The sequence below is a fragment of the Diceros bicornis genome, chromosome 12 (genome assembly GCF_020826845.1).
Source record: "Diceros bicornis minor isolate mBicDic1 chromosome 12, mDicBic1.mat.cur, whole genome shotgun sequence".
In the NCBI taxonomy this organism is placed as follows: Eukaryota; Metazoa; Chordata; class Mammalia; order Perissodactyla; family Rhinocerotidae; genus Diceros; species Diceros bicornis.
Genome location: NC_080751.1, coordinates 8,967,926 through 8,984,768, shown reverse-complemented (window position 1 = coordinate 8,984,768; position 16,843 = coordinate 8,967,926). Strand labels below are relative to the sequence as shown.

Genomic DNA, 16,843 nt, shown 5'->3' with positions numbered 1-16,843 from the left:
CTTAATACATTTTTCACATGTCCTGGTGAAACGACTCGAAATCCTTCAGTCTTTTCTCATTTCGCTTCTCTACAGAGGCTGTTGTAGAGGAGAATGAGCATTGGATTGGGAACCGGAGGCAGGCAGATTGATCCTGTTCTTCAACTGATGTGTGGCGTGACCCTGGAGAGGTCACACGATCTTCTTGGGCCTCTGTAATAGGCACAAATTAATCTCATAGACCCTTAGAGGGGAGGAATTTTGGAGGCCTAGTACTTTTAATTGTGGCATTTGCAGATAAGACCCACTTTCACAATCTAACAGTTAGATAATAGTAGAACCAGGGAATCAAGACTAGACCAAAGTGGTTTTTGATTTTTGTAAAAAGACCTTCCCTGAGAGCACATAAGGGCAGAACTGAAGCTTGACTCTCAATCCCCAGCCTTCAAAGTCTAGTAAATTTTACATTTAGTTCATTCCTTTTATCCTCCATCACTATCTAATGACACACATCTAGTTGTCTCTGGGCCCGTTTGCAGACCTTTGCTATTTTTTCGTCTGCTTTAAATTATGGAGGTCCTTGACCAACCAAAAAATAACACTCATACTTTTAAAATGAATAATTAAAAAAATAACAACATGAGTAGGAGACACATTTGCATGCAATTAACAAACTACCTATGCACAGAACTAGTTATATGGGTAGCTTGGACGAGTTTGCTGCATGTTTAAGGCAGAAGAAAATATTTTAATTTCATCCGTTTGCCTGGTGGTATTTGTGATGGTTAAAAGCATGGGCCCTGGAACCCTCAACTTGCTGGTTGTGACACCCTGCAAAATTTACTTAACAACTCTGAGCCTCTTTACGCATCTATAAAATGGGGATTAAATGTATTTCATTAGATTGTTGTAAGAATTAAATCCTTTAGCTGAATGTCTGGCCCATAGTGGATGGTAAAAAATGATTGCTATTATTATTATTGTAGTTGTTGTTGTATTAGGTATATCTTTTATTAAGCATAATAATTATCACTATCACGTATTTCTTTAGTACACGCTTTTCGTTTACAAAGCATTTTCATATATATTTGACCCTAGAATCCTATGAGGTAGGCAGTGCAAGTAGCAGTTATTATCTCCGTTTTTTGTGTGAGGAGACAGAAGCAGAAAAGCTCTCAGTGACTGGCCAAAGATGAACAACTTATGAGTGGCCAAGTTTGGCCAAAAACATTCAGGTTCCCTGGGTCCACATCCTGGTTATTATTTCTCTCAGTTTTAAATTTTATTTTGGTTCCTGAGCCATAGTCACTTGAATACAAGCTCATCATTATTAGCCTTACGCTGCCAGGTTGTGTTTGTCATCGACTCATCTACTAAATGCACAGATCACTGAAATGTTTGGACACAGTACTATAGGCACTGTCATATTCTCCTTTTTTCTGTTGAGTGAGATTTTCCATTTTACTTTTCTCTCTCCTTTTCAAAAACTAATGATGAAAAGTGCTTGCAATCTTGTCATCTCGTCTGTCAGCAGAATTTACCAACTTGCTATAATTATTCTGCAGTACGCTCCAGAAATGTAAGGAAAGATCAGAGATTATTGTCTCTGTCCACAATGAAAATACAACCAGTTATTTGAACCAGGTTCTGCCCACCCCACTTTTGCTTTAGTTAATAAAGCATGGGAACAAAATCCCTTTCTTCTTTCTGTTAATATTCCTGTGAAAGAAAATTGAACATCTGTAGATGACTGAGTGAATATTAATAAGCTTGATGATGAGAGAAAAGGAAAACAAGAATGATATGCCAAAGCTTGGAAAATTATTAGGCATAATGTGATATTGGCATGAAGGACCCCATTTTATGCCTGTCTGACCAATCGCAAGGCTTCATCAATAACCACACCTGATTAATTACACTGAGGTAGCCAAAGAAACCAGCAGAATAAAAATGCTCCCTTTTGGATGGAGAATGGGCAACTGCATCATCAGTACTGCTCGGGGTCTGTTTCTTCCTTTTGAAGGATAGAGCCCTGGGAGGTGGCGTTACTATGTGCCAAAGCAGTTTGTGGGCGACCATCACCTTTCAGGTCAATGACAGTTGAGCTGAGAATCTCACAGTAATGCACTGTCTTCCCTTCATGTACCATCCTCACCATCTCCTGAGTTCATCCACTTAGAATTAACAGAGCATAATAGTTTAGAGAACATGTTTCAAACTGCCTGTCTAAGAAGCCTTTGAACAAGGTATAACCTCTCATACCTCAGTTTTCCTATCTGCAAAATGGAGAAAATAGTGTCTACATCGTAGGACTGTTAAGAAAACTGTATGAGTTAGTGTATGGAAAGCCCTTAGACAAAACAGTGATAGGCATGTGGAAAGTGTAGTGCATGCTATCTATTATTATTGTCATTCAAGATGGGGAGGGTGTTTTATTTCCAGGTTGATGGATTCATTTGTATCTTTTCTCCAACACTGACTTTACATATTAGACAGGATCTTCATCTAACTCCACTCACTTTAAAGCCATTCTATAGTTCCAGTTCTGCCAAATTTGTAATGTGAAAAAACAGACAACTATAATAACAACAAAACTTATAAAGAGCAATATGTTTGGAGTCAGACAGATTTTGGTGTTTGGGTCTAAATTCTAGTTCTGTTATTAACTAGTTCAGGGACATTTGGGTATGTTGCTTAACTTCTTAGAATCTTGGTTTTCTCATCTCTAAATAAAGATGAGAACTTTCTGTCACTCAAAACGTAGTGGTCACATCAAGGCAAACACATCTGTGTATAATGGATTTTCTTGGGGTTGGGGATCACGATTAGATGGTTCAACAGCCAGGGGATACAGCATTGGCACAGACACCATGATTCTGCTTGAAGTCTCCAAGCTTATTTCACTGTGCTGGTCTGAGTTAAATGGATATTATATAGGAAAGAGTTATTTAATCCTTGCTGGGTGTGTAGTAGTTGGTAGCTTCACTTTAGGAAATGTTTGAAGGAATTGATTTCAAAATCCTAAGTAATAATTCTGACAAACATTTAAAAAATGCCTCTTATGTGCCAGACACTCTACACAGGGTATATTACTTAATCTTCATAACAATCATATAGGTAGCTATTATTATCAACACCAATTCACATAGTTGGAAACCACAGCTAAGAGGATTTCGTCCATGGTCACACAAAGGTTCACATTCAAACAGTCTTTACTCTAGTGTTTGTAGTTGTAACCTGTATGCTGTATAGCTTAGTGACCGTATAGCCATTGGCCTGGGGATGATTAATCCTTTTTACTTATTGAGAGTAAAAGAGAAATGAAATTGAGTGAAAGTGGCATTATATAAGAAGTATATGTTTAACATTTGTTGTTGATGGTGATATTTTACCTTGTAATAGATTTGTATGGGTGGAAATAACACACAAATATAATTTTTCTTAAAATTAGAAAGCATGTTATGTCGAGTTAAACTTGGATTTGCTACACCTACAGGAGGAAGTAATAAATAATATGTATTTTTTAAAAAACGATAAATTAGGGCAACTTGATTTTTCTGACTCTTTTCTAGCCAATACCCTCCCACATAATCCCTTACGTGTAATCCCCCAAGAGCTGTCTTTCCTGGGGGTTACTTAGCCTTTGCAGTGACAAAGTGTATGGAGGGTGTGAAGGTTATCAATTTAAAATATGCTGATGTTTCTCTTTTTCTCTGTATCTGTAGACCCCAGAAGAACTAGAGGATGATTCTGACTTTGAGCAGGAAGATTATGACGTGCGCAGCCGGACAAGTGTTCAGACCGAGGATGACCAGCTTATCGCAGGGCAGAGTGCACGGGTGAGTGGACACCAAGGACTTTGGTTTGGTGCAAAGGGGCTACGTTCACCAAATTGGTTTGAGAGAATTTCTGATTTCCAGGGTCTTGGAACCCCAGAGATTCGTGGCTTAGAAATCTGTGCTCTCATCTGGGGTTGTGTTTAGCAATTAACGTTTTACACAATGGAAGTAACCACCACTGCTTCTGAGTTCTTCTAACTCCATTCTCTCTCCATCACTCGAAACATAGCAGCCATATCAAAGCAAACACTTAATGTGTATAGTGGATTTTGTTGGGGTTGGGGATCGTGATTAGATGGTTCAACAGCCAGGGGACATAGGAATGCTTGGATCTGGCATTGGCACAGACACCATGATTCTCCTTGAAGTCTCCAAGCTTCTTAACAACACAAGAGGCAAGGGCAAATGGAGAATTAGAGTCCTGCTTTGTTACTGGCTGGGCTGTTGCTCCATACTCTGGCCTACGGTCTCTGATAAACAAGACTACGTCTTTTAAAATTGGTTCAAGGCCATCAGAGTAGAGAGAGAACTTTTTTCCCCTTGATATCTACCTATGGCCAGGGCAGTAGCCCTAGATCTGTCTTCCATGTGATAGAAAAAGAAATTACAGAGACATACTAGAAATATGCCAGCTTAAGGCGTAAAGCAGAAAGCAACAGAAAGATCACCACTTGGGCTGACATTTGAACATTCCTGAACTCTCCATGACACTGTATACCAGCACAAATGTTCCAAAGAGGATCCTGGAATCTGACCAATCCAGTTAGGTGTATCTCCTTGAGAGCAGATGCAGGTAATCAAGGCAGATGGGGGGAGATGAAATTCCTGGGGGTTGCAAAAGAGGGTGAGATTCTCCTCCCTTTAAAGGCTCAGCTTCCATAGAGTAAAAACAGTCAAATTATAGAAAAACTGAGAATTAGATATTCTAATTCTTGACGTTAAGTTTTACTAAGGAAAGATAATGAATAGGAAGCGTGAGGTTGAGAAAGAGGTAGTAATTTGGAACAGGGATTAGGAAACCCCAGAAAGTTCACACTGGTTTGGGAATTGTGAAAGAAGAGTAGGAAATAGTCAACCAGAGGTTAAAATAAAGAGGACTCAAAGAAGACTAAGCCTTTTGTTGAGTTGAGGAAGTGTTGGTACTTAAAACCCAATTTCTCTTTTGTGCCTTATATCCTGATAGTCTCATCCAACAATTAAATGATCCAGAAGATCTAGATGGGCATCGGTAGGGGAAATATGAGGGTAAAGGCAAGAAAACTAAAGATGCACTGGCTTTGATTTCAGACAGACTTGGTTTTGAATTGCAAAGGGTAGAATGAGGACCATGCTCCATTACATGCTGCTTAATTTCTCTGAGCTTCAGTCCTATCATCTGTAAAATGTGAATAATAGACTTACTTGATAGGATTCTTTTGTGGTTTTAATTATTTAATATTTATAAAATAATGAGCACAATACCTGACATACATTAAGTTCTCAATAAAGGATGACTCTGAAAATTGTCATCTTTTAGAAAAGAAATCTCTTCTGATCACAGGCCGGTGACAGTAGAAAAGTGCACAAAAGAGTATGAAGCTCCCTACTTTGAAAATCCCTTGTAGACTCTATTTAATCTCCCCCAAAATGTTGAAAATTGGGAACTTCATTAAGCTGAGAGTCTTTTGAGCCGGTGTTGTTGTAACACTAAACTAATTCATCAACCAAGTCAATTCATCTTCAAAATTAAGTAAAACCAGCATTGTTATGTCAATGACAAAGGGCAAGTTTGAGTAATTCATCCAAACATTAATCAATTCAAAGTCAATTTGATTGACTGACTGCAACTCAGTATTGATACAGCCCAGTATCCATTGATTTGTTTTCTCAAAAACAAAGGCATATTGTACAACCCTTGTCTTGCCTTATCATCACCATCTTGTCAAAATGACATGATTAGTCCCATTTTTCACAAGGAAGAATATGATCTCGTTGTACTTCCATTTCACACATCTTACTTACATTAGACATCAAGTCAATTATGATGGGTGGAAACAAAAGTCAGATAGCACCTGTCTACATCATCTATTATTTCTTCACCCAATAGGTGAAAAGACAATAGTCTTTTTTGAAAGACTTTTCAGCATGAATTGTGAACATGGTCCAGGATAGTAAGAACAAAGTACCCCTTATAATCCAGCACTTGCTGACTTGTCTTTGAGATCCATGATGTGGTCTGGGTGATTAACTTGCAGCAGACAGGATTAGTTATTGAGTCAGCCTATTTTAGCCTGTAATTATATGAGGACAAATCAGAGACATAGAATTATGACTGTAAGTTGGAAATAAGAGGGTGCGTTGAATTGCTCAGATGACAGATGGTCGAACGTTTGACCAGAGAAGTGTGCTAACTTGGTCAAAATTGTGAAGGAGGCAGAAGTTGTCTTTGACAGAGGCTGTTGCTCTTTCTAGCAGCCAGTCCCCCCGTTAATGGCCCTTGTTTTGTGTTCTCATTCAGGCAAATTCTTCCTCTCTGAAAATGGTAAATTAATCTGCAAGGAGGTAAAGGTGGGAGAAAGCTTTTAGTACCCGTTCCAACATTGCTCTCAAATTCTGAAATTAGAGTATTTATTTCTTTTATGTGTGCTTGTCTGCTGCTTCTCTACAACATTTTATGAGAGAGAATGAGAATGATCATACCCTGATCTGATAAAATATAGAAGCAATCAGACCCTTTGATCCTAGACGCGAAATCTTATAAACTCTTTCTTCACAGGTTGGTATAGATAAAATTGGTCAGTGACATCTCTTGGGCACTTAACCTTGGTGATAGAATACATTATTTGGAGTCACACAGACTTTATTTTAAATATGGGCTTGGCCAAGCTGTGTGATTTGGGGGCAATTTTCTTAACCTCTCCTTCCCTCATCTCCTTGTAGACATATCTATGAGATATGTACTCATATCTATGAGTATCCTACCTCATAATGTCATTAGGAGAACTGCATAATAAAATGTATCACAAAACTTGTCACATAATGTTAAGTTGATGAAGATGATGATGATGATGCTTGTAGTGTGAGGTAGTCATTTATTAGAAGGCTGGCCAAATAATTTAATGTGAAAGAGCTGGATAATTTAGGCAATTCTGAAAGTTTTTACTTGAGTTAATGGGACAATTTTCCAATTCACTTCACAGCCTGAGACTAGTAGAAGTCAAAGGACCCACTCCTTAACTACTTATATTTATTATTCTGCTTTAAAACCAAGTGAGTAGAAATGGGCACATTGAGTTTTAGTTCTTTGAATCGTTATTTATAAACATTCATGTACTTGAAGGCTTAATGTTAGACTCTTGCTCTGCATTTAAGAAACTAACACTTGTCCATTTGGAGGCCCATAGACTTCAAAAGTCATTTTTCTCTTTGAGATTGGAAAAAGAATTATATCAAAAGCTCCTTGAGATTTAGGTTGACGAAAGGATTCTGGCGTGAGTGGTTGCTGGCTTCTATCAGTGATTTGCACTTTCATTTAACAAGTAGAGTTTATAACATTAATCACAAAAAATGTTTGGCTGTTCAGAGGAAAGGCTGGGAGCCTGGGGTGCGGGGGTAGGAAACTTTGTGGATTCAAGGCTCTGATGCCACCAGTATGGGGCCCCAGATCAATCAGATTAACAATCTAGAGAACTGTGCTTGGTTCCTGTGAATAGAAGCAGCAGAAACTCAGATGGCCCCAGGTGATTATATAACACAAACAGAAAAGCTGATTTGTTCCCTCTCTTCTTGACCATGAAAATAATTTTTCTCACATTCCCCTAGTTGGAGGGAATAAACAATTGCATGTGTTGTATTTTGTGTTCAACTTGATTTTAATGTAGCCAGCCTCTAATTTTTTTTTTCTAGCCAGAACGGCTTTAATGTGTTAACATTTCAAACTGCTGAGTTACATTGATAAGACCTAATTAAAACTCATGTCTTGAATTTTAATTTGATTAACTTGCAAATTTCAGTTTGTGATCTACTGTTTATAGATAACCTTTTATTCAATTCCAGTTTCAGAAAAGGTCAATTATGAATTTTTTAAAGGCAAGAGCATTTTAAGAATATTTAGGAAAAGACTCCAGCTCATCGATAGCTACCTAAGCAGAAGCAAAAGTAATGACGCTTACACCCAAGTCACACAGCATTAAGTGCATCATGCGGATCAAGCACCCCTAGAGTCAAAAGAACATTTTCCTTTGCAAATCTGCTTTGAAGGGACCAGTTTTTCTTCAGAATTGTGCCCTTAGAAAATGTTTGTCAGTTCTGGCAACTTCTCTCGAATTATGTTGACGACATGAGTGGAAGAATGTTTAAGCAGTCCATCAAAATATATTGATTGAGCTTCTACTCTGTGCAGGACGCTGAGGCCTCTACCCTAACGAAGCTCAGAGAGAAGTCAGAGGTAGGGCATTAGTAGGCATTAGAAAGTAGAGCAAGGCAGACAATATTCAAATGCTAAATTGTACCATTGAAACTCAAGTGATATAGTTGACAGAGAAGTGTATACCCTTTAATCCTTTTGGAGCAATGAGAGGCACTGCTTTCCATCTGGGGATTGACTTTAGAGTCTGGAGGTCTGCCGGGTAGTTTTATGGATTCTTTTACAGAGAAACACCTACTGAATGCTTTAAATCATGCTGCTTAAAACTTGTGAAGTCTAAGTAAAACATAACTATCAATTTTGTATAAGGAGGATAAATTAATCAAGGACAGAGTTAGATCATCAGACAAGGATGCTTCAGGAAAAAAGTGCATACTTAACTTCTGCAAATCCAAACCTATCTTAAATGCGTTGGAATAGCTGCCTTGTTATTAGTGCACTATTGCATAAGTGAGTTTACAACAAACTCTTTTGTATATTAACCACCTTTATAAATATAGTTTTTAAAAGTACTTTAAAATATTTTTTCAAAATATAGTATTTTAAATACTTTAACTGTAGTATTTGTACCAGTGTGGCTTTTTAAATATGGATTGTAATTTGTGTGTACACACAGACACACTCACACATACACATCATATACACACACCATACTCGTATACTATTTATATAAAGTCACACACATGCATGCATGGAAGTTAGTAGACATGGCTGTCTGTTAGTAAGAAGTAGCATCTGGGCAGCTGCTAGTCCAAGGACACCTTTATGCAAATCAGACCAAGATACCCTCACTCTGGGCAGATGAAGGCTCATCTCTAGGATGGTCAGCCTGGTAGACAGCACTGGTGATTTCAGTGACCCTTGCCCCCCTGGGCCAGGACCATTGTGCAGTGTCTAACCTGCATGGTCATGTGTGGTGATCCAGTTTTTTGGTTAAGTACAATGGATAAGTACCATGTTAGCTGACCTGGATTTTAATGCTATTCCTACAGTTTATTAGTTGTATAATACTGGGAATTTAATTAATTTCTCTGAGTCTTGGTATCATCATTAATTATATAAAATAGAGGTAATAATAGTATTAATGTTATAGAATGATTAAGTAGATTAAGTTTTTTTGTGCCTCTTAGCACAGTACCCAGTATACGTGTCTGTACTCAAGGAATCATGTCAATCTCCTATTTATAGATATTCACATAGACTCTGGGCCCATACCTTCTCTTTGATGGCAACTAAGTAATAAGCTAGAGGAGTACCTGCAAAGGAAAACTAATATGGAAATGATGATAATGTAATGCTAACAATAATCCCATACATGTTTAATTTTTTTTGGACAAAACATTTAACTCATTTATTATTTCGTTTGCTGTCCACCATAACATTTTGAGGTAATTGTTTACTATTCTTATATCTGAAATCCTTAAGGTTATGATCCAGTAGCCATAAGGTCTTGACCCAAGTCTGTGACACAGCCTAGTTGAGCCCAGTTTTTCTGAGCTTATGTCCACTGGTATTTCTATTAGACATTAGCTACCTCTCCTTCAAACAATTTACTCACAATGGGAGGAACTTTACAGTTTAGGGAGTAGTTTTTCTGTGTTATTTTACTTATCCTTTGTGAAAGCTCTATGTCCTCCAAATCATGCTCCTTTGGTCTCTCTTCTGGAGAATACATGTATCCCAGAACCAGAGGGATACTAGTATTGACATACTTTCTGCATGCTCCTCTGTGAAGCAGGTTGCACATGGTTCTGTGAGGATGCAATGAGGTGATGTCAAACATTTCCCTCAGGACCTGCTGCATAAATGGCTTTTAAAAAGTACAGTTGATTCTCTTTATTCACGGTATTTACGTTCTATAAAGTCATCATGAACACTTAATTAGTAACTACTGAATCATTGTTCCTAGGGGAAATACAGGGTTAGGTTCCTAAGAGCTGCTAGTCTCGACATTTTTTCCAACCAAGCAATACATAATCTTGTTTAATGAGTGTTTTTGTTTAGATATCTTATTTTATAGTTTTGATTCATTAACATTGAACTCACAGCCAAGAGCACCATACCTCATGCCTGAATGAAGCTTATCTATTACATGTATTCTCTCCATAAAGCACATCACAACCTTCTTGTGCTTGAGGACATTAGACAGCACTTCATCACTATGCTTGGGGGCTATGTTAAACAGCAAAATCACCAACAAAAAGTAAAAAGATATGGAAAATGTGGCACTAAGTAGACCACAAAAAGGACACTTGTTTACAGTATGAGTGTTGAAACAAGAGGGCAGAGAATCCCTTGTTCAGCCTCATCTGGGAACATGCATGTTGTGTAACTCAAACTTTTTGCAGCTTTGTGCATGTCTCTGAATGACTGTGAAAGTACCACAAGTATTAGTTTTGGGGTTGCAAATAAATTTTAGGGAATAGGCAAATATGCAAATAAATAATCCATGAATAATGAGAAAAGACAGTAGTTCTTCCTTTCTATATTCCCTTACCTATCACTTATTGAAAATCAACCCTTGTTTCCAGTCCTATATTTTATCCCATAACAACTTCTCCATCTACATACTCGTAGGCTCTACAGAGAGCCATGGTCATCCCAGGATTTCCATAAAGGAGGTGGGGGAGAGCTGGGAATAGGTATGCCATCCCTAAAATGCCCTGGGTTTGGCATCTACCCATGGACTCCATCATTAACACTCATAGAAAGTCTCCCCAATCCACCCCACCCCACTTGGATACTCAGATATTGTTTAAAATTCCTCTCCTTCCCAGTGACAGAAGGCCTTTTTTCTTTTTTTCCTTCTCTGAGCAGATTTCAATGTTGAAAGAGGTGCATTCTTTCATCTGGTAAAAGTTTCCTGAGACCAAATATAAAAATTGTCAAGAATAGATTCTTTTGAACAAACATATGTCATCAAAGTGACAGAGAAGTTCTGTTACTGTCAATGTGCATGTACCTTTGGATCTCTATATTCTTTGTATGTGGGAGTGGGGACAGGGATCTGGAGACCTTACCAGTCTGTGCTTTTCCCTTCCTGGGGTTTGGAGAACACGTACTTTCCAGAATGGTGGGAGCCTATAAACCTTGTCAGGGTCTAGCTTTGCCATTAACTGGAGGCAGAGTTGACCTACTGTATGTACTTCCTTTGTCACCATTAGTCATACATTTTCTGTAACCCACACAGGCCATCATGGCGCAACTACCACAGGAGGAGAAGGCAAAAATAGCTGAGCAGGTGGAGATATTCCACCAAGAGAAAAGCAAGCTGGATGCTGAAGTGGCCAAATGGGACGACAGTGGCAATGATATAATTGTGCTGGCCAAGCAGATGTGTATGATCATGATGGAAATGACAGACTTCACAAGGTGAGGCCCAGAGATAGGAAGATGAAGATTTTCTCATTAAACCCAGAAGCATAACAGTGTATATTAGCATGTGAAAGCCTGCTGAAAAATTAAAATACTATATCAAAGCAAGGTAGTGGTATTATAAAATTTCATGTGTAAGTCAAAATGACCTATTCTTAGCAGATAGATTTTTTTGGTCAAGGAGAACAGATTCATTTTTGTAATTATTATTGTTTTAATTATCTGTCCTAAGTCAGTCATAAAATCAAATTCCTGGGAGTTGGGTGGCTCGTTTTTCATCTGTGCTATTTTGCAATGTGTTTAAATATTATTCTGAAGATAAGGTGAATGATTTAATATCCCTTTGGAAAAAATATGTATCTATACATAATGTATGTGTGCACATATATATGTAATATGCTTTAATGCTAGCTCATGACCTAGCATTAATATCAGCTTAAAGAATCAAGTTCAACAATCTGATTCCATAAGTTTGAGAGGGAACTTAAAAATTGTATAAGTTTTATTTCCTTTTGCTCTGAGCAGTGCTTTTAATAAATCAAGAGACCAGTCAGAATTTTGTCAGGAGGCTTTTTTCACCGGGGGTCATTGCTGTTTCTGTCATTGCATTTTTAGTCTCCTCTTTAAAGGGAGGTGACATTTCTGCCCTTCCTACCACCCAAAGGGCAAACCAAGGGAGAGCAAAGCTCAGTGAAAAGATCTCGGGATTTTGAATCCATATATCAGGTGATTTTGGACTAGTCTCTTACTGTCTTTATTTATTTGCAAAATGGAGAAAAAATACTTTTCTTACCAACTTCACAGGAGAGTTTTAAAATCCAAAGAGGTAATGCAGTTGTAAATTATGCTGCCATACAAATGTAAGCTATCATTTCACTGTCGAGTTTTCTTTCTGGGAAACACAGACACACATAGACACACATGAGCAAAGATATTTTAATGCTTCATCATGGTATTTGTTGTTAAAACTATGTAAGATATGTGGCATGTCAAAATATCACCATATGGGTGACAATTTTTTTTTAATGATTGTTGAATGCTTCTAATAAGAAAAGGCTACAATTGATTATAGGTTATAATAAAATGTGGAACATCTCTGCCTCATCTCTTACCCTTTGCCTTTGGCCAATATGGACTGATGACATTGCTTGGCACTTTCTCCAAATATTTTTAAATTGTTTTTTACTTCAATGGAATGACTTTAGTGTTATGAGGGTGACCTTTGAGACTTTCAAATGTCATTGTATTCATTAGAAGTTCAAATTTGTACTTTTCGTTAGTCTTTGTCGGCTTCACAGATTTATTTCACACGCAAAAAAAATAATAATAGGAAAAAACAGTCTGAGGTATTGTTTAAATCCGAATTTCCTGCAGATCAGACTATCATGGCAGGCTCAGTCATTGCTTTTCAAGGCCTATGATGACTTAATTTGCTTGCTTTCAACATTATATTAGTACTTTATCTGATGGATATTATGCAATCCATTAATAACATCCCTTGAACGAATAATCTCATTAGTTTAAAGTGAATAATGAATCTAGTCATGTTGCTAGTTTAGATCAGGAGAACATTTTATAATGCTCCAGATTATATATAACTGTGGTCAAGGAAGAGAGATATGTTTGAGGAGGTCTTGTTAGATGATATTAAGTAAGACAGACTTTCTATTAGTCAAAGTACAGTTTTAAAAGTGAAAAAAAGGCCACTTCAATTTCCTGGGGATTTCATATAATCATTTTCTGCTGATTTGAATAATGAAATGTCTAGAATGCTACTGGTTGTCATTTTTCCCACTGCCTGATGAGTAGTTTTGTGCCCCTTTGTGAGCACAAAGGGAGGAGTATAGTAATTAATGACCAGAGAAACAGAAGAGGGTGTGAATTGGAAATGGAACACAGGAAGCTGAGGTTTTGTTGCTTCCATCTGTGAAGGCTCTTCCTTTGCAAAGAGGTAACTGACTTGAGCTTTGCTTTGTAGCCTCTCACCTAAGTTCGCTGCCCTTGACCATACGCATTATTATTATCTCCCTTGCATGTTCCACTTCAAAAAGGAATATTTCAGCCCTATACCTCTAATGACACTTATGTGCTATTTTCTCTTATTTAAAGGAAAGGATATAGCTGATTAGGAATTGAAACTTGATTACTCTTCTCAAGTCATATGTTTAAAGGGCATTTGGGTGCAAAAAATAACCTTGCATTTATTATCTTGTTGTTTTATTCTTATCAGTAGCTAATTCATTAATTTGATTCAGTAATCTCAATGATATCCACTCCATTATTATTAAAATTGGAGAGGTTCTGCCTCATTATTTGTGTAATAACTTCTTCATGGAGGATAAAACTGATTATGCCTCATGTCTTTTTCCTGTTAGGTTATTCCATCTCACGGGCAATGGTGGAAGCACTGTCCTGCATAGTGTGAATCCATACTTCTCATGTCATTTTCAGAAAGAAATAGTATGTGCCAGTCTTGTGTCCCAATAACAAAAAGTGTGCAGATGGGGGCAGCTCAGGAAGAAACCCAAGTTTAATTGTATAGCAAGGGACAAAGCTGTCTTTTGAGATCAACTGTAAGTTCTGATCTTGAAAGGAACAGAGTTCAGGCTAAGGAAAAAAAAAACTTTCAGGGTACAATGGACTGTAAAACCCTGAGCACTTGATTCAAAAATCATATAATCACCCCACTCCTCCCAAACTTCATTCCTGCCTTAGTTCAGACACTGGTTATCTCAGCTCAGGTATCGCTTGACTGGTCTTTCAGTTCCAATTCTTGACTCTTGTCTGTTCATTCCATGCCACATCTGATCATTAAAGGGCAACCATCCAGCCCCCTTTGCACCAAAACTTTCATTAGCTCCTCTTTTCACAGAATAAAATTCAAATCTTTAGTTTGCTATCTAAGGCCTACCTTTATTGACCCTTAGACTTCTTTCTCAATTTTGTCCATATTTGTACTTCAAATTCAAGGCCATGATATAAACGTTATTTCCTTGAATAGTTCAACTCATGGTCCTGCAGTCTCACCCGACTCCTTATTAATCTCCATATTCATTCAACTTTTCTACTGTGTTCTCTTCATACTGCTGCAGCTGATTGGTGAAAGTTATTTCCCAAGAATGTTTTATGGAACCCTGGTTCTGAAAAGAGGCTTCTATGATTCAATACATTTGCAAATACACTCCTTACATACTATATCTTATTATTGGAGAGTCACATTATATATTGACAAGTTAGAGGTAGTGAAAAAGCTATAGCAAATAAATTGGATTAACTCAGAACTTAAGAATTGTGGGGGGCCAGCCCCGTGGCTTAGCGGTTAAGTGCGCGCCCTCCGCTACTGGTGGCCCGGGTTCAGATCCCGGGCGCGCACCGACGCACCGCTTCTCCCGCCGTGCTGAGGCCGCGTTCCACATACAGCAACTAGAAAGATGTGCAACTATGACGTACAACTATCTACTGGGGCTTTGGGGGAAAACAAAAGGAGGAGGATTGGCAATAGATGTTAGCTCAGATCTGGTCTTCCTCAGCAAAAAAAGAGGAGGATTAGCACAGATGTTAGCTCAGGGCTGATCTTCCTCACAAAAAAAAAGAAAAAAGAAAAAAAGAATTGTGGGTACTGAGTACATTAACTCAGAATGTATTCACGCCTTGATTTTTCGCATTAATACCTATTACCTTTTCATGAAATAAATATAAATTAGTTGGTAAATTATAGATAGTGTTGATGTAGTAATAGTTTTCCAAGACTATCTTTTTTTTGGAGTGACCACTTCCTGGGAAAGCTTTCAAATATTGAGCCTTATATAAGAATCACCTATGACCAGAAGAGAGACGCTTACGTGAATCTACACAATAGAGCCAATTCTACAGCTTGATGTTCTTTCCAAGAAAACTAAAAATGTGTTCCAGATGTAACACTGTGGTAGTTTCTGTGTTTAAGGTCACAAGAGTCCTCAAAAGACCTTTTAAAAATGCCCCAAATAGAGAATCTGGTCTAGAGTAGGGGACACAAAGGGTATAAGCCATCATTTTGAGACTGGGAGCTACAGCCAATGGAGCCAATCTCTTTGGCAACATTACCTTCTACTGATAGGAAGACTCAAACTTCTGGTCTTCTCTTTTCTGGGCCTGATATATGTTTTTTTCTGTTGGCCATTTGTTTCTTGTTTCCATGCCCACTTCACATTACTCAGATGACTGTGGCTCATTTAGACATCTGCTGTCCAATACAGTAGCCCCTAGCCACATGTGGCTATTTAAGTTAATTGTTTCTTATTGTGGTAAAAATATATACAATAAAATTTACCATTTTAACCATTTTTAAGTGTACAGTTCTGTGGCATTAAGTACATTAACTCTGTTGTGCAACCATCACCACCATCCATCTCTTAGAAATCTTTTATCTCCTCCAACAGAAACTCTGTACCATTCAGTGCTAACTCCTCATTCCCCTCTCTCCTCAGCCCCTGGCAATCACCATTCTCCTTTCTGTCTCTATAAATTTAACTACTCTAAGTATCTCAAATAAGTGGGAATATACAGTATTTGTCTTTTTGTGACTGGCTTATTTCACTTAGCATGATTTTCTCAAGGTTCATCCGTGTTGTAGCTTGTGTCAGACTTTCATTCCTTTTTAAGGCTAAATATGTCATTGTATGTATATATCATAACATATTTTGTTTATCCATTCATCCATTGTTGGACACTTGGACTGATTCCCCCTTTGGCTATTATGAATAATGCTTCTATGAACATGGGTGTACAAATATCCCTTTGAGACCCTACTTTAATTCTTTGGGGTATATACCCAGACGTAAAATTGCTAGATCATATGGTAATTATAAGTTTAATTTTTTGAGGAACCACTGTACTGTTTTACATAAGTGCTATGCCATTTTACATTCCCATCAAAAGTGGACAAAGGTTCCAATTTCTTCACATCCTCACCAACACTTTCTTATTTTCTGGTTTTTGTTTGTTTGTTTGTTTTCATAGTAGCCATCTTAATGAGTATGAGGTGGTATCTCGTTGTGGTTTTGATTTGTATTTCTCTAGTGATTAGTGATGTTGAACATCTTTTCATGTGCCGATTAACCATTGTATATCTTCTTTGGAGAAATGTATATTCATGTCCTTTGCCCATTTTTTAATCAGGTTGATAGACATTTAGTGTTGAGTTGTAGGAGTTTTTTAATATATTCTGGATATTAACCCCTTGTCAGATATATGATTTGCAAATATT

At 37.6% G+C, this 16,843-nt stretch overlaps 1 protein-coding gene across 4 annotated transcripts in view; it reads left to right on the top strand.

Annotated features, from left to right (window-relative positions):
• Positions 1–16,843, top strand: part of CTNNA2 (catenin alpha 2) — a 1,068,899-nt gene that overhangs the window by 1,000,667 nt on the left and 51,389 nt on the right. For all 4 annotated transcript variants that reach the window (XM_058550823.1, XM_058550821.1, XM_058550822.1 and 1 more), the window contains 2 exons: positions 3,705–3,818; positions 11,414–11,595. In XM_058550823.1, the coding sequence (XP_058406806.1) occupies positions 3,705–3,818; positions 11,414–11,595 (296 nt within the window). The remainder of the gene's footprint in view (positions 1–3,704; positions 3,819–11,413; positions 11,596–16,843) is intronic.